Source organism: Sus scrofa, chromosome 17 (genome assembly GCF_000003025.6).
Source record: "Sus scrofa isolate TJ Tabasco breed Duroc chromosome 17, Sscrofa11.1, whole genome shotgun sequence".
NCBI classification, from domain to species: Eukaryota; Metazoa; Chordata; class Mammalia; order Artiodactyla; family Suidae; genus Sus; species Sus scrofa.
This window is the reverse complement of record NC_010459.5, coordinates 26,418,720-26,444,972: the sequence shown is the minus strand read 5'-3', so window position 1 is coordinate 26,444,972 and position 26,253 is coordinate 26,418,720. Positions and strand designations below refer to the sequence as shown.

The 26,253-nt window shown below is 47.6% G+C and overlaps 1 protein-coding gene across 1 annotated transcript in view; it reads left to right on the top strand.

Moving 5' to 3' along the window:
- OVOL2 (ovo like zinc finger 2) overlaps positions 1-26,253 on the top strand; it is a 33,915-nt gene that overhangs the window by 6,735 nt on the left and 927 nt on the right. The window contains 1 exon segment of the mRNA XM_021077829.1: positions 6,852-7,041. Coding sequence (XP_020933488.1) covers positions 6,852-7,041 — 190 coding nt within the window.

Genomic DNA, 26,253 nt, shown 5'->3' with positions numbered 1-26,253 from the left:
CCTACATTAGTCTTCAATTAATTAGTTAATCTCGAAGTTCCTGTTGTGGCTCAGTGGTTAATGAACCCAACTAGTATCCATGAGGACGAAGGGTTCCATCCCTGACCTCGCTCAGTGAGCTGTGGTGTAGGTCGCAGATGCGGCTCGGATCTGGCATGGCTGTGGCTGTGGCTGTGGCTGTGGCTGTGGCGTAGGCCGGCGGCTACAGCTCCGATTCAACCCCTAGCCTGGGAACCTCCATATACTATGGGTGGGGCCCTAAAAAGACAAAAAAAAATTGTTTTAAATTAACCTCCAGACTGGTGTCATTGTCCACCCTCTGTGGTACTAAGCCTTTTGGAGAGGTGTTAATTTGGGGTTAAGAGTGAGACTGTTAAGCTTTTTCAGAAAGTAAAGTGTTTGGAGGGGTTCCCTGTAATTGAACACGTTAATGATTTCCATATCAAAACATGAATACTGACACCGGAGGGGTAGCTTCCGGTCCACCCAGGTTGGGGGTTTTGTTGCCAAGGGAGATAGGAGAGAATGTTGGTGTTTCGAGTCTTTTGGATTTTGGAGTTGGGGGTGATGGACTGGGGGCTGGTGACCTAAACTGAAGATTAGTTCCTGTTCCCTTTTTTTTTTTTTTCCATCAGTGAGAGAAAAACTGAAAAGACAAATAGAGAAACAAGGGGTTTTGACTGATTACCTTTTATTTAGGATCACAGGATTTTGGAGCTGATCTAACTCTGAGTAAGGACTGACCCAGCAACCACTCCCTCTTAAGTAGCTTTCCTTTCATTCTTTTTTGGCTGCCCCGCAGCATAGCAGCATACGGAATTCCTAGGCTAGGGATCAGACCCAGGCCACAGTTACGACCTGTGCCGCAGCTGTGACATCAGAGCCTTTAACCTACCGTGCTGGGCCAGGGATCGAACCTGCGTCCTGGTGCTGCAGAGATGCCACCTATCCTATTGTGCCACATGGGGAACTCCTTAAGCAGCTACTTTTCTTATTTAAATCCTTAACAGTCCCAAGAGGCAAGTATGATTATTTTGTATGTCCATGTTTTATGGGTGATGAAATTAAGGTTTAGCAAGGTTGAGTAACTTGCCTACTTCCCAGACTGTAGGTAGTGGAGAAAGATTTGAATTTAGGAACAGAGCTCATTTAATCACATTTTGTTACTCTCCCATGTGGGAAAGTGTGGCCCAGGGATAGTAAATGACATCACACAGCCACCCAGGTCTAGGTTTTTATTTGGTCCTCAGCGTTCTTGTCTCTCCATCCCACTCAGAACCAAGACGACTATAAGACGTAAATAGTTTTGGCTTACCACTTGCAGAGTAGAGTCACGGGGTAAGGTGGTTAACCCTACCCTGAAATTTAGGAGGTAGAGTGGTAGGTATAAACCTGCAGAAACCTTACAGAGATGTCCAGTGAGCAGACAGGTGATCGGAGAGGAATTGCTAGTCTTCCATCCCCCGGACATTGTTTCAGAAATCAGGGTGTCTTCTGTATCCTGCACCCATCCTGGGGGAGAACCTTCAGAAATGTGGCAGATCTGGTGTCCTGGAGAGAATGTGATATATCTTTTACTGTGTCACTTATCCACTGCTGCTTCACAAATAACCTCACATTCAGCAGCTTGTAGTAATTTATTCTACCATCTTGTTCTGTGGATGGACTGGGCTCAGCGTGGGTCTTGCCTGGGGTTTCTCTTGTGGGTGCAATCAGATGACAGTGTGCTGGAGCCTCCTGGGGGCTTGACCGGGCTGGACCTCCAGGAGGGCTCACTCAAATGGGTGGCAGTTGGGAACTCTGTCCTTTTTCTAGATGCTTTCATTATATGAGTCTACCATCTTTTTTTTCTAAACAAGTCCCTATTGATGGGCATATAAGTAGTTTTTAGCCTTTTACATTATAGACCAAATTTATTTATTTATTTATTTATTTATTTATTTATTTTTGCTTTTTAGGGCCGCCCCTGCAGCATATGGAGGTTCCCAGGCTAGGGGTCGAATCAGAGCTGTAGCCACTGGCCTACGCCACAGCCACAGCAGCCAGATCTGAGCCTTGTCTATGACCTACACCATAGCTCATGGCAACGCGGGATCCTTAACCTACTGATTGAAGCCAGGGATCATACCTGCATCCTCATGGATGCCAGTCAGATTCGTTTCTGCTGAGCCATGATGAGAACTCCTACAGACCAAATTTAAAGGTAAATGTGAAGTACACTCTGTGGCTTCCATTTCCTGTTTAGGAATTTATCCTCTAAATGTTTTTCAGAGGAATTAGAATTTCTTCTTTCTTTGTCTAAGTTGAAGTATAGCTGATTTACAATATTTTTTTAGGAGTTCCCATCGTGGCACAGCAGAAATGAATCCGATCAGGAACCATGAGGTTGCCAGTTCCGTCCCAGGCCTCGCTCAGTGGGTTAAGGATCCAATGTTGCTATGGCTGTGGTATGGGCCAGCAGCTGTAGCTCCAGTTCAGCCCCTAACCTGGGACCCTCCATAAGCCTCGGGTGTGGCCCTAAAAAGCAAAAAAAAAAAAAAAAAAAAAAGAGGGAGACAATATTGTTTTAGTTTCAGGTGTATAGTAAAGTGATTCAGATATACATCCATACTTATATATATATATATGGTTATATATATTTCCAATTCTTTTGCGTTATAGGTTACTACAAGATACTGAATATAGGTTCTGGTGCTATATAGAAATTCTTGTTGTTTATTTTATAAATAACAGTGCATATATTAATCTCATACTCTAAGGTCGAAGACACAGTTCGAATCCCGTTTTGCTGTGGCATAGGTTGGCAGCTGTAGCTCCGATTTGACCCCTAGCCTGCGAAGTTCCATATGCTGTGGGTGCTGCTCTTAAAAAAAAACAACTCATCCTCTAAATTTATCCCTCCCACCTCTTTTTTCCCTTTTGGTAACTATAAGCTTGTTTTCTATGTCTGCAAGCCTGTCTGTTTCTGTTTTGTAAATAAATTCATTTGTATTATTTTTTAGCTTTCATATATTGATATTACACAGTATTTGTCTTTCTCTGTCTGGCTTACTTCATTCCGTATGAAAATCTCTAGTTCCATCCATGTGGCTGCAAATGGCGATATTTTCATTCTTTTGGATGGCTGAATAATAAGGAGTTTCTCCTTTCTAAGAAGGAATTTTTCCTTCTTTTCTGAGAAATGATCCAGTCTGGCAAAAACTGGCTTCATCACCCATGACCTTTTGCCATTTAATTAATCCTACATCTTCTTTCAAAAACCTCTTTCAGAGGCTTTGAATATAACTCATACATGTCTGGGGGCTGGATTGGTCATAGATACACATACAGGTGGTATGCAGCACTTCGTGGGTTGGAGGGTATATTTTATTCCTAAATGAACATTTTCTGGTGACTCGGTTTTCCGTGCTGTGAAATGGGGACGTATATTAAAGTGGAGAGATGGGAACACAGACTTTGCTGAGTGAGGCATATCGGAGAACTGCTTTTGCTCTGAGAAGATCAGGGGAAAGTTCCCTCTGGGACTGGAGTGCTCTCAGTCTGCAGCCCCCCCCACCTCCTTTCTTCCCTGTGGTAAAAAGCTTTCTGAATCTTAGTGAGATGATCTATTGGCCTTGCTCCCCTAAACTGATCTCCTTCCCTCTGCCCTCAACATTTTATTCTTTTCAAACAAAATCCTGCCAGCGATTTGAGATTTCTGTCCTGGACTGTAATAGGAGGTATCCATGTTACATGCAGAGTGTTTTAAAAATAGGGATTTACCAACAGGATGAAAATAAACAAGAGTTGAGGTTGGGACTGTTGTTGCCAAGCCCATGGGCACATCTCACAGGGCTTTCAAAAGACAACTCTAGCTTCACAGTTTTAATTTGAATTATGAGGCTTGATTGCCTATGTTCTGTTTTATTAGCCCCACTACCTCTCAAGGGCCCTTTACCCTGGGTAGACTTGGCCTTGAGAGGCTCAAAGTAGTCCGTTTGCCAAGCCTTGGGCCATATTGAACCTTCTTACCTTCCTTCAAGGGGGGCAGTGAACGGAACGGGGACTGCAGACTAGGAGGATACCATGACCTGTCCTGGTGATCGGAACACCCTGGGCACGGCCAGGTCTCCCTCAGGAGGTGTCAGGCCCCACCCCTTTGGGGGACACAGGGCAGAGGTGGGATATGAGGCAGTTGGGGGTCCAGGACAGCCTGGACGGGGGTCCCGGAGTTTGATGGCAGGGTCATCCAACTCGAGCCATGTGGCCATCTTTCAATGGCCCCGCTTTTTGACAGTCAAGCCCCCTGGGGCCCCTGAGGTAGAGCCTCAAGGGGAGCCCTGCCCTTCCTTGCTACCTCTGCTCTTTAGCCACTGCCCTGCTGGCTCAGGCTGGCCCGACTGGACCACACACAGCACCTCTGTTTCCCAGCGTCCTCTTTGGGATATTCTTTGCTGCTCCCCCTCTTCTTCCTGTCTTTGCTTGGCTGAGGAGCTCGCTTTTCTGGAAGCATTTTCCCTCGTGCTTCCTGTCTGGGGTGGGCGCTCCTCTGAGCCTCCCCTTGCACCTGGGGCTTCCCAGATATCAGTGGCCTGTTGCCTGGTCTGCCCCCCGACCAGACTGGCAGTTTCTTGTGGACAAGCCATCCCAGTGACAGTGCATAGGCCCTGTGGAGGATCAGGCACCTAACCCTAAATTGGCTAAGTCTAAGACCAGCAGGTGAGCATGTGGGCTGATGGAGGGGGCAGACTGGAAAGCCCTGTTCTGGGGTCTTTTCCTCCTGCCACCTGTGAGCTACAGCCCATCAATACTTTCTAACTGTGCAGGGCCCACTTCTGGGCTGGGGCAGGGGCACAGCAGCCTGAACGAGCACTTGCTAATTTCCACACGGCATTTTGTTGAGGAAACCCAGATGAACCTTGAAGAAACGTGTGCATGATGGAAGTCTCTGGAATGAGTTGGAATAAAGTACTGAAACGCATGAGGGCCGGTGCCTCACGTCTGGAGTGCGGTCCATGGACAGCGTGGTGGCATCTCCTGGAAGCTGGTTCTAGACCGCATTGGATCTCTTGAATCAGAACCCACATTTTATTTATTTATTTATTTATTTTTAATTAAATTTTTTAAATTGCTATTTCCCCAGTACAATTTTTTTTCCTACTGTACAGCATGGTGACCCAGTGACACATACATGTACGCATTCTATTTTTGCACATTATCATGCTCCATCATAAGTGACTAGACATAGTTCCCAGTGCTACACAGCAGGATCTCATTGCTAATCCATTCCAAAGGCAATAGTTTGCATTCATTAATCCCAAGCTCCCAGTCCACCCCACTCCCTCTCCAGAACCCACATTTCAACAAGACCCCTAGAGGACGTGTGTGTACACTGGGGTTTGAGAGGCGCTGGTATTAGGGATACAGGGAACAGTTTGGGTAGAGGCAGCAGTGGCTGGAGAAGCTGCATCAGGAAGAAACAGTTGAGCTGGATCTTTTTTTTTTTTTGGCTTTTTAGGATTGTGACTGTGGCATGTGGAAGTTCCCAGGCTAGGGGTGTAATCAAAGCTGCTGCTGTCTGCCTACACCACAGCCAGAGGAATGCAGGATCTGAGCCACATCTGTGACCGCAGCTCACAGCAATGCTGGGTCCTTAACCCACTGAGTGAGGCCAAGGATTGAACCCAGGTCCACATGGATACTAGTCAAGTTCATTATTGCTGAGCCACAACGGAAACTCCATGAGCTGGGTTTTGGCAGAGGGCAGCATCCAGGGTGGGTGAAAGGAAGAGGGTGTTTGAGACGAGGAAAAGTGTTAAGCCAGGAAAGGACCAACTCTTCTTGCTAATGATGTTTGTCTGAAAATAAGTTCTTTTGGTCCTTTTATGAATAGAATTTTGGCAGAACAATTGGATCCTTCTTCTAAAGAATCTGATAACTAGGACTAGGAAACCTTTGATGAATATATAAGATCTGGTAATTTTCCACATAGGGTTCTGTTTTCTTCCTTAGAGGCAGCAGACATAGCTAAGAGAATGGACCAGGCAGGACAGAATCTGGGATTTGGCTATGGTTTTTCCGATAACAAAGCTATCCAGACAAAGTCACTTCTCAAGATGACTGTTTTATTTGTTCATGATTCTGGCTCAGGAATTGGGGCACAGCTGGACTAGGCAGGTCTGCTCTGGGCTGGGTTTGTTCACTCAGCTGGCGGCAGCCCTAGCTGGGCTGGAAGGTCCAGTGAGTCTTTTCATACCTGGCACCTCAGCACTGTGCTGGGTAGCCTCTGGGTCTCCACAAAGCTGCTTGTGCTTCCTCCTGGTATGGTGGTCTTGGGCTTCTTGGTGGCAGCTGGCTTCTAAGAGGAAGAAGCTGCAAGGTCTCTTAAGAGCAGAAAGTGATACAGCTTTGCCTGGGTCCAAGGGAGGAAATAGGCTCCATCTCTTGATGGATACAGCAGCGTGTGGGGAGGAGGAAAAAACTGATTGTGGCTGTCTTTGGGGACTCCAGTGATGTCATCAGGACCCAGGCTCTCTTTTCTTTCTGCTCTTCCATCAGCCCAGGCTTCCACCTGGTATCCAAGGTGGCTGTTGGCAATCTCCCTAGCAGGAAAGAGTAAAGGAGAGAGCGTGCACTCTCCTTCCCCTTAACAGAGTGTATTTCATCAGCCAGAAGTCACCACCATGACTGGTTGTGATGCTGGGAAGTATGCACTTGGCTGGGGGCAATGTGCCCTGCTGGAAATCAGAGGATGCTCAGAAGGAATGTGGGGAGGAACGGCCCATGTCCTACCTCCGTGGAAGTTTGAGGGGGTGGAAGCCGAGCGGCGCTCCGTACTACGTGCTCACGCCTTTCTTTGTCTCCTGTCCCAGTTCACGACAGGCACGTGCGGCGACGCGGCGCTTCATAGCTGCGACCTGTGCGGCAAGGCCTTCCGCCTGCAGCGGATGCTCAACCGGCACCTCAAGTGCCACAACCAAGTGAAGAGGCACCTGTGTAGCTTCTGCGGCAAGGGCTTCAACGACACCTTCGACCTCAAGCGGCACGTGCGCACGCACACAGGTGAGGGGGGCATGGCTCAGAGTCGGGAGCCTTGGGCGGTGCTGGAATTTTTGGAAAGATCGCAGGCCGGGGCTCAGGGGCTAGACCTCCGGACTCTGCCATCTGCCAGCAGTGTTCCCTGGACTTGGCAGGCCCCTCTCTTAGCCTCTTCTCGCCCTGTGAAATAGGGATAATGCAAGTTCTAGCGGCTCAAGGTCATTGACAGAAGGGACCTGGGGATGGTGATGCTGACACTCTGGGAGCAGGGGTATATCAAGTGCAGCCCTCAGGCCAAGTTGAAGGCTAGAATGTGGTTCCTGTGGTCTCGCTGGTGGTATTTTGTGCTCCATTCTTGGGAAGTGAGACTGTCTCAAAATAGCATCACGTTGGTTCCTGCTGAGAACTCAGAAAGAGAAGGAAACAGTCGACTGACTTATCGCTGCGGAGCCTCCTAGGGGAGGCAACCAGGCCAGTGTCTACCTCCCTGAACCTTCCTCCATGTCACCTTCTAATGAAGTGCGGGTCTGGGGCTTCACCAACTCCTTTCCACAGACAACCCTGGGGCTGTCCGGTTGGCCTCTCTGCTGGCCTGAGTGTTAGTAGCCTCTCCAGGCTTCTTCTTCTTCTTTTTTTTTTTGTGTGTGTGTGTCTTTTTGCCATTTCTCGGGCCGCTCCCGAGGCATATGGAGGTTCCCAGGCTAGGGGTCCAATCAGAACTGTAGCCACTGGCCTATGCCAGAGCCAGAGCAACGCGGGATCCGAGCCGAGTCTGCAACCTACACCACAGCTCACGGCAACGCTGGATCGTTAACCCACTGAGCAAGGGTAGGGACCGAACCCGCAACCTCATGGTTCCTAGTCAGATTCGTTAACCACTGCGCCAGGACGGGAACTCCATCCAGGCTTCATCTTGAGGCCCACAGTCCACACCTTTTCTTGAGAATTCTAAGATGCCATTTCCCTGCTTAAAAATCTTCCCCAACTCTGGGCAGGATGAAATCCAAACTTCCTGTCTTGAGAGGCCCCATGGAAAGCTCCTCACAACCTGGGTCCCATCTTCAAATTCCCACCCTGTTCCATCTCATCCTACCCCATCCCATCCCATTCCATCCTAACCCATCCCATTCCATTTCATCTCATTTAAACTCATCCCACCCCATTCCATCCCATTCCATTCCATCCTAACTCATCCCATCCAATCCCATTCCATGCTGACCCATCCCATTCCATCTCATTTAAACCATCCTACCCCCATCCCATCCCATCCTAACCATTCAGTCTCGTCCTGGTCCCACTCACTCTCCCTACAGCCTCCTAGAATTTACCATTTATAGTCCTGCTGGTCCCTCAAGCCCTTTCGGGGTGTAGAGTTCCCCCTGGCATATTGGTGGGGATGGGAAAGTGTCCACTCCTCACTCCCAGGGGGGCTTCCATATCCCCATCCCCCACCCAGGCCCCATCTTACATCCTCTGTGTTCAGTTTTCTTTCATAGCCCTTATCCTGCTCGTTTGTTCTTAGAGGACTGGCCATGAGTTGCCTCCCTGGCCTGACAAGGGTATCCTTCACCTTAGAGTGTGGACTGGCATACTTAAAGATTTTTCTTTTTTCCTTAAAAAAAAGCTTTTCCAAAGAGAAAATTTCATTTAAATGTGCCATACCTCCAGAAAAACACACAAATCATGAGTGCATAGTTTGAGAATTTAGAAATTTTTCCGTAGTGAATGTTCCCATATAACTAGCTGCCCCCTCCCTCCAGCCCCTCCAGTCACAACCTCCTGCCCTCCAGGCAGCACCACTAACCTGACTTTAACAGCATTAATGACTGTCGCCTGGTTTTGAATGAGGTAGAAATGAAATTGTATAGCGTGTACAGTGGGGTCTGGCTTCTTTTTTAGTCCTCAGCAACAGTGAATCAGTAAAAGTTTGACCTCTCTGTGGCCAGGCTGGCACCCTGGGTTGGGGCTGGGACAGTGCTCTGGGAGTGGCCAGTGGTGGGAGGATCCTGTGTGGTTATGGAGGGTCCCGTGAGTAGCAGAGGATCTTGTCGGGGGTTGGTGGGTCCTACAAGTGGTGGGGGGACCCAGAGCTATCCATGGGCCCATCAAGTGGCTGCAAGGCTGATCCCGAAGAAATTCCCATCATGGCTCAGCAATTAATGAATCTGACTAGCATCCTTGAGGACGCAGATTCGATCCCTGGCCTTGTTCAGTAGGTTAAGGATCCGGCATTGCCATGAGCTGTGGTGTAGGTCACAGATGCTATTCAGATTCTGCGTTGCTATGGCTGTGGCATAGGCCAGGAGCTACAGCTCTGATTCGACCCCTAACCTGGGACCCTCCATGTGCCACAGGTGCAGCCCTGAAAATCAAAAAACAAAACAACAACAAAAAAAGCTGGGCCTGTAGACAGCAGACCTAAGGGGCAGGAAGAAATTGGGGACCAGTCACTCAGGCATGGGTTGGTTGGTTGTCTGGAAAGTTTCTCAGCTTTTTTCATCGCCATCTGAGGATGTCCTTGAGGGCATGGCATCTTTCTCTGGAAACTCCTTGCATAGTGGGCTCTGTGGCTGGTGGAGCTGCCTCATCTGTGACCTACACCATTCTCTGCTAGTGGAAATATTAGGGGTTGACTGCTCTCCAGAAAGTTTGCAAATTGACTTGGTCACAGAGTAAAGAACTCTGAATCTGAGCTGGATGACTGTGCAACCCTGTCCAAATCACTTAACTTTTTTTTGCCTTTATTTTGCCATCTCCAAAATGGGCTTGGTTTTGTTACCTGTCACCTAAGTGATGGTTGTGAGGTTTCAGGTGAGAATGGCATCTAAAGTGCTTCACATGCTGTGAGCACTTAGTACTATGAACTATTAGTGGTAGTAAATATTGAAATAGTTGGCAGTGTTTTCCTGAGGACCTGCAGTGTGACAGACCCCAAGAATCACCTCTATAACTGCGGAGAGCTCAGCCAGCATAGGGAGAAAGAGCCCAAACCTCTGACAGTGATACAAGAAAATCAGCAGGTGAGCCAGACAGAGGAAAAAGTGGAGAATGCTGGTGGGGAGGCCTGGAAGGTGAATTGTTTCTGGTGGGGCACCTGGGAGGCTTCTCAGAGGAGGTGTCCTTTTGGCTGGGCCTTGAAGGATGAGCAAGATTTTCACGGTTGGGGCGTTCCCACTGGGGCTCAGCGGGTTATGAAGCCAACTCATATCCATGAGGATGCGGGTTCAATCCCTGGCCTCACTCAGTGGGTTAAGGATCCAGCGTTGCCGTGAGCTGTGGTGTAGGTCGCAGACCCGGCTCAGATCTCATGTTGCTGTGGCTCTGGCGTAGGCTGGCAGCTGCAGCTCCATTTTGACCCCCAGCCTGAGAACGAACTTCCATATGTCCCAGGTGGGGCCCTAAAAACTGAAAAGAAAAAAAAAAAAAAAATGACTTTCACAGTTGGACAGGGGAGGAAGGGTCTTGCAGACAGGGAATGTCTTAGTTTGGGTTGCTCCAGAAGTGGACCCTGACATGAGGATTTGGGTGTATACGAGCAATTTATTGGGGAGATGGTCCCGGGAGGCACGAGGAGGGGATGGGGCTGGGAGATAGAGAGGGAAGGAGAGCCAATGAGAGCGAGTTAATGAGCCAGTTACCCTGTGGGCACCCTGAGGTCCCACTGAGCAACCACACAGAAGGTACCCCAGAATTGCTCCCAGGGTGAGGAAGTGGGGTATTTAATCCATCCGATCCCATTTTTCCTAGCTTAAGGGGTGGGTCCATCCTAGGACCCTCATCTCCTAGGCAGTTCCTCCCTGAATCCCCAAGCAGGCCTCAGGTTTCCTGTGGAACATGAGAGGCAGAAGCCGCTGACTTCACAGGACTGCCTGAGCCTGCCTGGAGGGAGGCTGAGGGGTTCTGCGGGGGGGTTGACAGTGTCTTCGGGGGAGGGGGTGGCTTGGCAGAAGGTGGAGACCCTGCAGAGGCCTGCACAGCTTCCTCAGGTGGCAGTGAGCTCTGAATGGTTGCTTCCCTCCAGGCCAGGCCCTCACATGTATCCTGTTGTCTCAAACAGCCCTGAGGAGCCAGTGCTCTTGTTACTAACCTCATTTCACTGATGAAGAGTGGGGACCTGGGTTGGCTGGTCCTGAGTCTGTGGTCTCCCCCCGCCCCTTTTTTTTTTTAATCATTCTGAGTTGGTTTTATTTTTTTTAAGTGTTTTTAAAATTTTTTTCTATTACTCAATGAATTTTATTATATGTGTAGCTGTACAGTAGTCATCACAACCCAAAATAGCATTTCCATCCCAAACCCCCAGTGCATCCTCCCTACCCCCCCAACCTGTCTCCTTTGGGAACCATAAGTTTTTCAAAGTCTATGTGTCAGTATCTGTTCTGCAAAGAAGTTCATTGTGTCCTTTTTGAAGATTCCACATGTCAGTGATAGTATTTGATGTCTCATTGTCTGACTTCACTTAGCATGATCATTTCTAGGTCCATCCATGTTGCTGCAAATGCCATTATTTCTTTCCTTTTAATGGCTGAGTAATATTCCCTTGTGTATATGTACCACATCTTCTTTATCCACTCCTCTGTTGATGGACATTGAGGTTTTTTCCGTGTCTTGGCTATTGTTTATAGTGCTGCAATGAACATTGGAGTTCCTATATGTGGTCTCCCATTTTTACAGAGTCCACTTCTCTGCCCCTGTTCCCCCAAGGCCAGGCCTTACCAACCTGCCCCGCTGAAGTTTCTAGATGCTGGCTTGCTCTGCAAGAAGGTGAAACAAAGAGGAGCTTGGGCCCAGCACAAACTGTACCCTCCAGCCTGGGGTTCAGCAGGTGGCGGAGGAGCCTGAGTATGTGTCGAGTGGTGCCACCTTGTCATCTGCCCAGACCGACACGGAAAGAGGGTGGTCTGCACCCTGCTCCTCTCAGGCTCCTGGGCTCCTTTGTCTCCTGCTCCTCAGAGATTTAGCTTTTGGAGTTCCTGTTGTGGCATAGCAGTAAAGAACAGACTAGGATCCATGGGGATATGGGTTTGATCCCTGGCCTTGCTCAGTTAAAGATCTGGCGTTGCCATGAGCTGCGGTGTAGGCTGGCAGCTGTAGCTCCTATTCAACCTCCTATCCTGGGAACTTCCATATGTTGCAGGTGTGGCTCCAAAAAAGACCCCAAAAAAAAAAAAAAAAAAAGTGACTTCTAATGATTCATAAAGGAGTAGCTGAAAAATCACTGAAGCTGGTGAATAAAAATGGCTTCCGCCAAGGGGCAACATGTACTTCATCTCAAGAAGCGACAGGCAGATGTCGCATTCGCTCGGGAGGCATCTAGGACCAGGAAACCCACAGCCGAACAGGCCAAGGGGAGCTTCTGAGCCCCTGGAGTGTGGCTGGTCCCACTGAGATGTGTGGTTACATGTAAAAGAGGCAGTGGATTTTAGGAGTTCCCATTGTGGCTCAGCAGAAACAAATCTGACTAGTATCCATGAGGATGTGTGTTCAATCCCTGGCCTCGCTGAGTGGGTTGGGGATCTGGTGTTGCTGTGACCTGTGGTGTAGGTTGCAGCAGCTCGGATCTCATGTGGCTGTGCTGTGATGTAGGCCAGCAGCTACAGCTCTGATTCGACCCCTATCCAGGAAACTTCCATATGCTGTGGGTACAGCCATAAAAAGACCAAAAAAAGTCTCAATTTTTAATGTTGATTTCATGTTGAAGTGGTAATATTTTGAACGTATTGCATTAAACAAAATATGGCCTTAAAAATTAATTTCAGGAGTTCCTGCTATGGCGCAGCAGGATCTCTAGAGCGCTGGGATGCAGGTTTGATCCCCGGCCCAGCAGTGGGTTAAAGTATCTGGTGTCGCGGCAACTGTGGCATAAGTCTGCACCTGTAGCTCAGATCTGATCCCTGACCCCGGAACTCCATGCTGTGGGGGGGCCAAAAAAAAAAAAAAGAAAAAGAAAAAAAATTTCACCTGTTTCTTTTTACTTTAATGAGGATACTGGACATTTTAAAATTACAAAGTGTCTTGCATTTTAATCTCTGTTGGACAGCTCTGAGATCACTGAATCTACAGATAAATAATTTTTAAATTAAAAAATCTTAAATTTTAAATTTAAGATTTTAAAAATTTAAAATCATACTTTTGACTCAGAGTGACCAACCAATAGCATTATGGAAATGTCTTGAACCTGTTTTCCCTGCTCTGGGTTATTTTATGATGGAGATGTGCCTCCAGGTTATAATGGACCACAAAGAGGAGCCAAGGGCTTATGGACAGATTAGCTGATAGCAAATTGGAAAAATGGGCACCAGCTCTGGGGATGCAGCTGCGCGGGAACTGGAGGGATAGGCTTACCTGAAAGCGCTGAGCATTGTGCCAAAGGGATAATCAGTAGAAAGAGCAAAAATTTGGGGTTCTCAGACCTTTTTGTCGTTCATGGGAATCACCTCCCTGACTCCAAAAGACTGAAATCTGTCAATTTGGTTTTGCCTTTGATTGAGATGTAAATGTTGGATTTTTCACTCTTGACAAATACAAGTAAATGTTGTATTTGGATCAGAAGCAAAGATGTGGACACTGTTCTCAAAAATACTATGGGAGTTCCTGCAGTGGCTTAGCGGGTTACAAACCAGGTTAGTGTCCATGAGGATGCAAGTTCAATCCCTGGCCTCACCCAGTGGGTTAAGATCTGGTTTTGCCTGAGCTTTGTTGTAGGTTGCAGATGTGGCTAGGTCTGGCATTGCTTTGGCTGTGGTGTAAGCCAGCAGCTGCAGCTTTGATCCGACCCCTTGCCAGAGAACTTCCACATGCCGAGAGTGCAGCACTAAAAAGCAAAACGAACAAACAAACTGTAGACAGGAGTTCCTGTTGTGACTCAACTGTAATAAAACCGACTGGTATCCATGAGGATGTGGGTTCTATCCCTTGCCCCACTCAGTGGGTTAAGGATCCAGTGTTGCCACAAGCTTTGGTTGTAGAGCCAGCTCAGACCTGGACTTGCTGTGGCTGAGGTGTAGGCTGGCAGCTGTTGCTCTGATTCGACCCCTAGCCTGGGAACTTCCATATGCCACACCTGCAGCCCTAAAAAACAAACAAAAAACAGTAGACAACTGAGTGAAGGTTATTGTTGCTTCCAGTCCTTTTAGGCCAAGCTGTGACTAATTTAACCATACATCTGGGTCAGAGCTTCCATGCCTGCCCGCTTGCGTCTCTCACAAGTGTCCTATCTTAATCTATTTTTTGCCTATCAAAAGAAAAAAAAGATACATCTGAGGAGGCGTTCCTATCATGGCTCAGTGGAAATAACTCTGACTAGCATCCATGAGGACGAGGTTTGATCCCTGGCCTCACTCAGTGGGTTAAGGATCCGGCGTTGCCGTGAGCTGTGGTGTAGGTCGCAGACGTGGCTCGGATCTGGCATTGCTGTGGCTGTGGCCAGTGGCTACAGCTTCAGTTCAATCCCTAGCTTGGGAACTTCCATGTGCTGCAGGTGCAGCCCTCAAAAGACCAAAAATATAAATAAATAAAGTCGTATCTGGGATCCCACAGCCCTTCTTTTGAGAATTGTATCGACAATATGGACGAGGTGGGCAAAGACGGTGGAACCGGAATCAGGGTTCATTTCCCTCCCCCTCATCTCCTGCAACTACTGAGAGAACAGGGCAGCTAAGGAAAGACTCCAAACACAAGGAAGCATCTTGGAATAGATCCAGGGAAACCGGAGCCTGAAAACATCTTACTTTAATATCCAAGCAGGTGAAAGAAAAGATTAAGACTTCTTTTTTGGATGTGACTTCACCAAGGAAAGAGTAAATCAGAGGAGTGAGTGGGGGTAGGGAGGGGGCAGGGGGAGGAGATAAATGAGATAAATGACATCTGACTCCAGATTGGAAGAGAGAAACTGGTACAGAAAAAACTCGGTTAACATTCTGTGAAAATATTATCAGCAAACAAGGGGCTGTTTTCAAGCCAAATTGTTGTAGGTCAGCTTCCCCAGAAGCAAGTTCTAAGATGGCACTTCTTTTTTTGTTGTTGTTTATTTTGTTTTGTTGCCACAGCACATGGAAGTTCCCAGGCCAGGAATTGAATCTGAGCCACAACTATGGCAATCACAGATCCTTTAACCTATGAGCTGGGCCAGGGATTGAACCTCCACCCCTGCATTGACCCGAGCCACTGCAGTCTTAACCCACTGGGCCACAGCGGGAACTCCCTGCAATGGTCATTCTTCTAAACTGTTTGATTGAGAGATGGTTCTCAGGAGACACAGGACAGTGTGGCAGGGATGTGGCCTCAGCTGGCCTCTGGCCCCAGCCGGCCTCTGGCCCCAGCCTGATTCCACCCAGGTTCTGGAGTGTGAATTGCACTAGAGGCTTGTCCAGTCCTTGGGTAAGTAGGGGACATTTCTGTGCCTGTGTTAGATCATGGCTAAGGGACTGCCTTTCCCCTGGGCCAAGAGGTCAGTTGCCCAGGGCCCTTCCTCGGAGAGGGGACCAGCCAGGAGCTGTTAGCTGACAATACAGGTGACAGGTGGGGAGTGAAGCACTGGCACAGCCAAGGGCGTCTGGGTTGGGGGGGGGGGGTCCAAGAGCATTTACTGTACACACAACAGAGGAAATTGCTCTAGTTGAGTGGAATTGGCAGGAAGTTATGGCTCTTGACCCACCTCAGGTTAAAATGGGGGCAGGGGGTGAGCTTTCAAGAAATGAGTGTATATTCAGTTCCCAGCCCATGAAAAATGTCATGGGCCTGTTTTTAGAGAATATTCTTTTGGATGTAAGTGTTTCAGGTTGAACCAGCTGGCCATCCCCGGAAGGAGATGACTTGCTTTTGGTGGGGGGGAGGTCTGTCGTTTAGAGTAAAATGTAACCACCAGCACATGACAGACTCACCAAGTGGACCCCAGCACCACCAGCACCTGGGGGTGTGTCTGTTGAGCTGTCAGGAGTGGTCTGGGCATTGATTGCCACTCTAACCACATGTGCCAGGCTCATCAGACAAGTACAGCTTTTACTGAGAGCATTTTATGGTTCCCCTTTGTCAATAAGTAAAAATTTTATTTATTCCGTAAAAGACTGCAGTCCATATAAAAGCTATAGAGGAGAAAGTGGAAGCCACAATAACCAGTTGAAAAGGGCATACACATCTGTGGGGTCCTCCTTTCAATCTTTGTGGGGGGGGCCTCCGGGGAGTATAACCCGATTAGTTATAACTTTACGACTCTGACTACAATAAAGGTGTTGGTTCAAGGTGCCTGCCATCCCCACAGAAGCTTGAGTTCTGAAGGGGGAGGCTGAGAAGTTCAGAATCAGGGTCAGGGTGTTTGGGGGGTGGGCAGGGGCTGACCAGAGCTGCAGTATCTCCCTGCCTTATCTTCCATCCTCTTTGAGAAGGAGGAAAAGGCAAACAAATCCCATCCTGATGGAAGAGGAGGAAACAATAGTGTGTGTTTGGAGCCTAAAGGGAAGGATTGATTAGACTGGGGGAAATGCAGATTGGGAGAAGTTTGGCGCGGGGTTGGTGGAGGAGAAAAAATGGTGCAACCTTGAGGCTTATGGAGCTGAATGCTGCCTTGTGGGGTGGCCTCCTTCACTCACCAAAATCTCCCTCCTATTTTTTTTTTTTTTTTTTTAAATAGGACCGCACCCATAGCATATGGAAGTTGCTAGGTTGGGGGTCAAATTGGAGCTATGACTGCTGGCCTGTGCCACAGCCACAACAATGCCAGATCTGAACTGTACCTGTGACCTGTGACCTATACCACGGCTCATGGCAATGCCCCAGATCCTTAACCCATTGAGCAGGGCCATCAAACTTGCATTCTCATGGATCCTGGTCAGGTTCAGTACCACAATGGGAATGCCTCTTTTTGACTTTTTAGCTACGAAAAATAAGATGAAAGGGAAAGAATGAAAGAAAGCAAAAAGAAGCCTCCCAGGGCTCTACCAAGCCCTGGTTCCACTCCTAAAAGTAAAGCGCAAGCTGCGTAATTGTTACACTAATGATCTAGCTTTAACAAAAGCAAATTCTTTATTTTTTAAATGCAGTGGATTTTTCAAAAATTAAAAATAGGTGTTCTCGTGGTGGTGCAGTGGTTAACAAATCTGACTAGGAACAATGAGGTTGGGGGTTCGACCTCTGGCCTCGCTCAGTGGGTTAAGGATCCAGCATTGCCGTGAGCTGTGGTGTAGGTCGAAGACTCGGCTTGGATCCTGTGTTGCTGTGGCTCTGGCTAGGCCGGTGGCTACAGCTCCGATTAGACCCCTAGCCTGGGAACCTCCATATGCTGTGGGAGTGGCCCCAGAAAAGGCAAAAAGACAAAAAAAAATTTTTTGTTTTTCTTTTTAGGGTCGCACTTGCAGCGTACAGAAGTTCCCAGGCTAGGGGTTTAATAGGCGCTGCAGATGGAGGCTTGTGCCACAGCCACAGCCACATCAATGCCAGATCCAGGCCAAATCTGCCACCTACACTGACGGCAGCCTGTGGCAATGCTGGGTCCTTAACCCACTGAGTGAGGCCAGAGGTTGAACTCACATCCTTATGGGTACTAGTTGGATTCTTAACCCACTGAGCCACAGTAGGAACTCCGGGATTACGTTTTAATCAATTTTCCTATTGGAGAGTTCTCTTATGGCCTAGCGGGTTAAGGCTTCTGTATTTTCACTGCTGTGGCTTGGGTTGCTGCTGTGGTACAGGTTCAGTCCCTGGCCTGGGAACTTCCACATGTTTTGGGTGTGGCAAAAAAAGAAAACAAAGAGAGAAAGAAAGTAAAATAAATGTTACAACTCTCATTTAAAAGGAAATAATTGGAGTTCCTGTCGTGGAACAGTGGAAACGAATCCGACTAGGAATCATGAGGCTGTGGGTTCAATCCCTGGCCTTGCTCAGTGGGTTAAGGATCCAGCGTTCTGTGAGCTGTGGTGTAGGTCTCAGATGCAGCTCGGATCTGCCATTGCTGTGGCTGTGGCATAGGCTGGCAGCTACAGCTGTGATTAGACCCCTAGCCTGGGAACCTCCATATGCCGGGGGCGTAGTCCTAAAAAGCAAAAAAATAAAAAAATAAAAATAGGTAAATAAATAAATGGAAATAATTATCCTTTTTTATTGTGAAATAAATAATGCACAAAAAATGTACATATGGATACAGTTTAAAGGCAGATACCGAATATTCACATACCCACCAGCCAGCTTCTGAAGAGAGAGTGTTTTGTGTTATGTTGACCTGCATTGTAAACTCCTGAGGCTCTGACCCATCGAGTTTTTAATACGTTCTGGGTCCTTTGCTGGTGGAATCTCGGTTAACCCTCAGAACAGCCTTAAAGGGGGATATAAATTATTATCCCATTTTATAGGCAAGGAAGCCGAGGCTTGGAGGGGTTCAGCAATCTGATCATGGACTAGGTCAACGAGTGGCCAATGTGTGGTGCCTGGGTATCCAGTGACCTTGGACTCTGTTACTGTGTAGGTGTCAGTAGGTTTAATGATGCCTGGTGCAAGATGGGGTCTTTCAGTTCCAGACTCCCGCTGCAGACCCAGACAAGCCTGGCCTTTGCCCAAGCACACCCATGTGCGGGATGAGTGAGGCCTCGGTGTGGATGGGGCCTTGACGTCTGTGCCCCGCATCCAGGGCTCCTTCCTGGCTCTGAAATCCTCTAGCTCTTGCTATCCAGGCCTTGCTGGGTGCCGTGCCCGTAGACATTGGCTGAGCTGCTGAACAGGAGAGGGAGGAGATGTGATCGTGCACGTGGACTTGATCCTGGCTCGCTCCCCTCCACAAGGGCTCAGGCAAAGCAGTGCAGCCCCCTCCACATCAGCTCACCACTGGGGGCAGGGGCCTCTGTGAGAAGGACTGGAAGCATCCACTTCCAGGCATCCAGGAGTTCATTGCATCCATGTTAAAGCCTGGTGTAAGTGTGCTGTGCTGGTTTCCTCACCAGTTGAGTTTGGATGTTTTACACAATTTTTTTTTTTTTTTTTAGGGCCTCACCCTCGGCATTTGGAAGTTTCCAGGCTAGGGGTCCAATCGGAGCTGCGGCTGCTGGCCTACACCACAGCCACAGCAACTTGGGATCTGAGCCGCATCTGTGACCTACACTGGCAACATCAGATCCTTAATCCACTGAGCAAGGCCAGGGATAGAATCTGCATCCTCACAGATACCACATTGAGTTCTTAACCCCTGAGCCACAATGGGAACTCCAGAGTTTGGATGTTTTAAAATTGTTGTGGGCTCTTTCTAGTCACTCTTGAAAGGAGCTGCTGGTCCCTGTGTGAATTTCTGTCTTGATGAGCTGTGGGTTTGAAATCAGGCTGTTGCTTGATCTGCCAGGCGTGATGGCAGCCAGCTGCCACAGGGGCCCAGACACCCGGTTAGCACAAGCCCCTGGTGGCTCAAACGTGGAACCTACATGGTGTGTTCCTTTGGAGAGGTCTCGGAGCTCCTATGTTGGTGAAAAAACAGCCCTAAGGTCTGCTTCTCTTTCCCTGGGCCAGTAGGGATCATTCATTCATTCGTTCATTCATTCATTTAAAAATTGTTTACTGAGCACCTATTATGTGCCAAGTACTGAGGATTATAAAGGAATTTCTTTCTTTCTTTCCCTCTTCTGTTTTTCTCTTTTTGGTCTTTTTGCCTTTTCTAGGGCCGCTGCCACGGCATATGGAGGTTCCCAGGCTAGGGATCTAATCAGAGCTGTAGCCGCCGGCCTACACCACAGCCACAGCAACACCAGATTGGAGTTGCGTCTGCGACCTACACCACAGCTCATGGCAACGCTGGATCCTTAACCCACTGAGCAAGGCCAGGGATCGAACCCGTAACCTCATGGTTCCTAGTCGGATTCGCTAACCACTGCACCACGACGAGAACTCCTCTTTCTTTCTTTTCTCTTCCTCCCTCCCTCTTTCTTTCTTTCTTTCTTTCTTTCTTTCTTTCTTTCTTCTTTCTTTCTTTCTTTCTTTCTTTCTCTCTCTCTCTCTCTCTCTCTTTCTTTCTTTCTTTCTTTCTTTCTCTCTTTCTCTTTTTTTTTTTTTTTGTCTTTTGTCTTTTTGTTGTTGTTGTTATTGTTGCTATTTCTTGGGCCGCTCCCGCGGCATATGGAGGTTCCCAGGCTAGGGGTTGAATCGGAGCTGTAGCCACCGGCCTACGCCAGAGCCACAGCAACGCAGGATCCGAGCCGCGTCTGCAACCTACACCACAGCTCACGGCAACGCCGGATCGTTAACCCACTGAGCAAGGGCAGGGACCGAACCCACAACCTCATGGTTCCTAGTCGGATTCGTTAACCACTGCGCCACGACGGGAACTCCTCTTTCTTTCTTTTCTCTTCCTCCCTCCCTCTTTCTTTCTTTCGTTTTCTTTCTTTCTTTCTTTCTTTCTTTCTCTCTTTCTTTCTTTCTCTCTCTCTTTCTTTCTCTCTCTCTTTCTCTCTCTCTCTCTTTCTCTCTCTCTCTCTTTCTCTCTCTCTTTCTTTCTCTCTCTCTCTCTCTCTCTCTTTTTAGGGGCATACCTGCAGCCTATGGAAGTTCCCAGACTAGGGGTTGAATCAGAGCTGCAGCTGCTGGCCTACACACAGCCACAGCAATGTGGGATCCGAGCTGCATCTGCAGCCCCACAGCTCCCAGAAATTCCATATCCTTAACCCACTGAGCAAGGCTAGGGATCGAACCTGCAACCTCATGGATACTATGATCCTTACCGCTGAGCCATGACAGGAACTCCATATTAAGGAGTTTCTTTTGCCAGTTTTTCTAGAACATGCAGAATATAATCTAGGCCTCTAGGCTGGAGTAACATCCCACCATAACGTTGAGCTAGGACAGTTTTTTTCACACAAGCTTTAGAGGAAATGTTCTAGATGTAGCATGGAAGAAAAGTGGAATGGATTTGATTTGTTCAAGTGGTTGAGTGAGGGTTCCATTTTGACTTCCTTTATTATCTGGGTACTTTAAAAATTTCATGAAAAGAAGTAGCTCTCTAGGAGTTCCCACTGTGGTGCTCCCACTGTGGTGCAATGGGATTGGCAGCATCTCTGCAGCATCGGGATGCAGGTTGGGTCTCTGGCCAGATACAGTGGGTTAAAGGATCCATTGTTGCTGCAGCTGCAGCATAGGTCACAACTGCAGCTTGAATCTGATCCCTCACCCAGGAACTCCATATGCTGTGAGGCAGACAAAAAAGGGGAAAAAGGTAGCTCTCTGGAGGAGCTGGGGACTTTTTACCTTAGACTACACCCGGGGCGGGGGGCGGGGGGGGGAATGGCTGCCTCAGACACCCCAAGTGCTGTCCTAAGGCTGCTTCTGGCATTGCTTCAGACCCTTGATTCCAGCATGAGAAGCCTTAGCATCACCTGGGAACCTGTTAGAGATGCAGATTCTCACCCCCCCACCCCCACCCCAGAACCAGAACTGACAAGGGTGAATCTTTGTTTTGCAAGCCCTCAAGGTGATTCTGTTTTGGGCTCAAATTTGAGAACCACTGCTTTTGTTTGAATCAGGAGGTCTGGGGTGGGGGCCCGAGGCTCTGCATTCCAACAAGCTCCTAGGTGATGTGAGGTGAGGTGGACCACACTTTGGTACCAGGTTTTACAGGCAATAGTATGTGATGGAAATGTGTGGGCTGGAGCAATGCTTCCTCAATCTCTGTGGTTTTATTTTATTTTATGTTTATTATTTATTATTTTACTTAGATTTTTTTTTAAATTTTTTAAATCTTTGTGGTTTTGAAAGATGGGATTTGGGTACAGCTGTAGGCCGCAGTGCTATTGAAAAGGAATGAGGGAATTCCCTGGTAGCTCAGCAGATTAAGAATCTGGTGTTGCCACTGCTGTGGCATGGGTTTCATCCCTGGCCTGGGAACTTCTGCATGCTGTGAGCATGGCCAAAAAATAGATATTTTCAGAATCTATTGTCTCAATAGTATTCCTGGAGATTTTCCATAATGGTGCTTACAGCTCAGTTTCATTCCTTTTGAATGAATATCTTTTAATAGTTTGCTTCCATTAAAGCCAGGATAGTAAAATCATGATAAATCCCATTACTGGAGTTCCCTTCGTGGCTCAGTGATTAACGAATCCGACTAGGAACCATGAAGATGTGGGTTCGGTCCTTGGTCTCGATTAGTGGGTTAAGGATCTGGCATTGCTGTGAGCTGTGATGTAGCTTGCTGATGTGGCTTGGATCTCGTGTTGCTGTGGCTGTGGTGCAGGCCAGTGGCTGTAACTCTGATTCAACCCCCAGCCTGGGAACTTCTACATGCTGTGGGTTCAGCCCTAAAAAGCAAAAAAATAAAAACAAAAACAGACAAAAACCAAATAAATCCCATTACTGTATAAAGTATTTAAAATGCAAATTTTAATATACCTATTCTTCAAATTTTCACTATTTTTTTTTTAGCAACTTGAACATTCTGGGGGAAAACACAACCCTTAAAAAATAAATGAAAACAGGAATTCCCTTTGTGGCTCAGTATACATGAGGATTTGTGGCTCAGAACCCGACTAGTATCCATGAGGATTAGGGTTCAATCCTTGGCCTCACTCAGTGGGTTGGGAACCCAGTATTGCCATGAGCTATGGTGTAGGTTGCAGATGTGGCTTGGATCCCATGTTGCTGTGGCTGTGTCGTAGGCTGGCAGCTGTAGCTCTGATTCAACCTTAGCCTGGCAACCTCCATATGCCATGGGTATGGCCCTAAAAAAAAAAGCAAAAAGATAAACGATAAATAAATTAAAAATTAAATTAAATTAAAAATAAATAAATAAATAAAAACATCTACATGGGGACTCATGTAACCTTAAGCTCCAGTATTACTCAGTGCAGGCCTGGTGGAATCTGTCCTTATTTAAAATTTTGACTACTTGTTCATCATGCCTTTTTTTTTTTGTTTTGTATATTTTGACTTTAAAAATATTTATCTTGGCGTTCCTGCTGTAGTGCAATGGGTTAAGGTCCCACTGTTGTGTCTTAAGGACATCAGTTCGATCCTTGGCCTTCCTCAGTGGGTTAAGGATCCAGTGTAGCTGTGCTGTGGCATAGGTCAGCAGCTGCAGCTCTGATTTGACCCCTAGCCCAGCAACTTCCATATGCCACTGGTGTGGCCATTAAAAAATATATATATATATATGAGTTCCCATCGTGGCACAGTGGTTAACAAATCCAACTAGGAACCATGTGTTTGTGGGTTTGATCCCTGGCCTCGCTCAGTGGGTTAAGGATACGGCATTGCTGTGAGCTGTGGTGTAGGTTGCAGACACGGCTCGGATCTGGTGTTGCTGTGGCTGTGGTGTAGGCTGGCGTCTATAGCTCTGATTAGACCCCTAGCCTGGGAACCTCCATATGCCACAGGAAGCAGCCCTAGAAAAGGCAAAAAGACAAAATATATATATATGTGTGTGTATATATATATATATCTCCTGATTGATGAGTCTTGAATTTTGTGCCTGAAGCTTTGGGGATTCCTGCTGGCGGTGGTCTTCCTGGTCTGGAAGGCAAGCCCCACTGACAGTAGCCCTATTTTATTGTATTGTATTTTTATTTATTTATTTATTTGTTGCTTTTTAGGGTTGCACCCACGGCATCTGGAAGTTCCCAGTCTAGTGGTCAAATCAGAGCTACAGCTGCCGGCCTGCACCTCAGCTCACGGCAATGCTGGATCCCTGACCCACTGAGCAAGGCCAGGGATCAAACCTGTATCCTCTTGGATGCTAGTCAGATTTGTTTCTGCTGTGCCATAACGGGAACTCCCTATTTTTTTTATTTTTGCTTTTTTTTTTTTTTTTTAGGGCTGCACCCACAGCATATGGAAGTTTCAGGCTAGGGGTCAAATTGGAGCTACAACTGCCAACCTATACCACAGCCACAGCAACGTGGGATCCAAGCCTTGTCTGTGCTCTCCACTACAGCTCACAGCAACACAGGATTCTTAACCCACTAAGCGAGGCCGGGGATGGAACCCGCATCCTCACGGATCCTAGTTGGGTTCATTAACTGTTGAGCCACAAAGGGAACTCCCTATTTTATTTCTAAATTTATTTTTGGCTGCGCCTATGACATGTGGAAGTTCGTAGGCCAAGGATCAAACCTGCGCCACAGCTGTAATCAGAGGCAGTGACAACACCGGATCTTTCACCTGCCATGAGAGAAGTTCATTTGGAGCCCAGTTTTAAAGCCAGCACAAGATGTAGGTTGGAAATGCTTTCCTAGCTCTAGCTGATGCCATCAGTGTTCTGGCCCTGCCATTTCTGGGCACATCCATCCACACCAGCAGCCCTGCCTGGGGCTCTTCTTGCTGGAGCCCGCTCTGCCCCCACCCCCAGCAGGCCTCAAGTGCTGGGGTGAGAGAATGAGTAGTACCCCAGGGCTGCCATCCACAATGCTGCCAGAGCAGGTGGACAAAGACCCCCAATCCCAAGGGAGAGTCACTCAGAGGTGTGTGTTCTCCACTGTCCCCCCACCTGGCCTGGTTGGTTGGACTTTGGTTGTCCACAGTGGGATAACCACCCCTTCTTTGTCATCTTCCCTCCTCTGCAGGTGGGGAGTCGCCTCGCATTTTTCCTGGGGTTACCCTTCCTTGGGGGATACCTCCCAAATAGCTCCTTTCTCAGGAAAACCCCAATTTTTTTTTTAATTGTAATTTTTTTATTTAACATTTTTATTTTTCTTATAGTTGCTTTCTTTTCCATGATTCTTTTTTTTTGTCTTTTGGAAAACCCAAATTTAAATAATGACGAGGTTTCCTCTGCCCACTCTAAGGCCAAGACATGAAGGCCCCCCCAAGTGGGAAGCCTGAAATGCCTCCCCCCGAAGCCAGGTGGTGGTATTTTGCTGTCTTTGCTTCTGCTTTTCATTGTTTGCTCTTGTGGATGTTGTGAACCTTGGCGGACAGTTTCATCTCCTGCCCTAATCATTTTCCTCAGGTTGCATCCTTGGTCATGGTGATTCTTCTTTTCTCTGTATTCCCCACCCCCCACCCCTCAGTCCCTGGCAACCATTTTTCTATTGTTTCTGGGGATTTGAATTTTCTGCACGTAAGCGATACCACACACCATTCGTCTTTCTCCGTCTGGCTTATCTCACTGAACATAATGTCGTCGAGGTCCATCCATGCTGCTGCAAATGGCAGGATTTCCTCCTTTCTCCAACTGAATGATAAGCCATTGTAGATACGTACCATCTCTTTTTTTATCCATTCATCTGTTGAGGGACACGTAGGTTGTTAGTATGCCTTGGCTATTGTGAAGAGTGCTGCGGTGCACCCGGGGTGGGGGTGGGGGAGGGGAACTCTCTCTTTGAGATCCTGTTTTTTTTTTCCTTTGGAGCAATATCCAGAGAGGGATTTCTGGATCATATGGAAGTTCTATTGTTAAGTTTTTGAGGACCCTCCATACTGGTTTCCATCATGGCTGCACCAATTCCCACCAACAGTGTCCAAGGATCCCCTTTTCTCCACATCCTCAGCCGTGTTGGTTTGCCTCTTGTCTTAGATAATAACCCTTCTGACAGGTGTGAGGTGATCTCTTATATCTGCATGGTTATGATTTGCATTTTTCTGATGAAGTGCATCTCTCAGCCTTTTGTACATCTTTGGGGGAAAAAAATGCCTTTCAGTTCCTCTGTCCATTTTTTAAAATTTTTTATTTAAATTTTTTTTTTTTGCTTTTTAGGGCTGCACTCATTGCATATGGGGGTTCCCAGGCTAGGGGTCGAATTGGAGCTGTAGCCACTGGCCTACACCACAGCTACAGCAATGCCACATCTGAGCCAAATCTGCCACCTACACCACAGCTCATGGCAATGAAAAATCCTTAACTCACTGAGTGAGGCTAGGGATCGAACCTGTATTTTCATGGATGCTAGTCAGATTCGTTTCTGCTGAGCCACGACGGGAACTCCTACTTATTTTTGAACGATTTTTATTTTTTCTATTATGGTTGGTTTACATGCTCTGTCAATTTTCTACTGTACAGCAAAGTGACCCAGTCACACACACATATGTATATACACACATTCTTTTTCTCACTTTATCCTCCATCATGCTCCATCACAAGTGACTAGATGTAGTTCCCTGTGCTATGCAGCGGGATCTCATTGCTTATCCACTCCAAATGCAATAGTTTGCATCTGTTAACCCCAGGCTCCCAGTTCATCCCACTCCCTCCCCCTCCCCCTTGGCAACCACAAGTCTATTCTCCAAGTCCATGAGTTTCTTTTCTGTGGAAAGGTTCATTTGTGCCATATATTAGATTCCAGC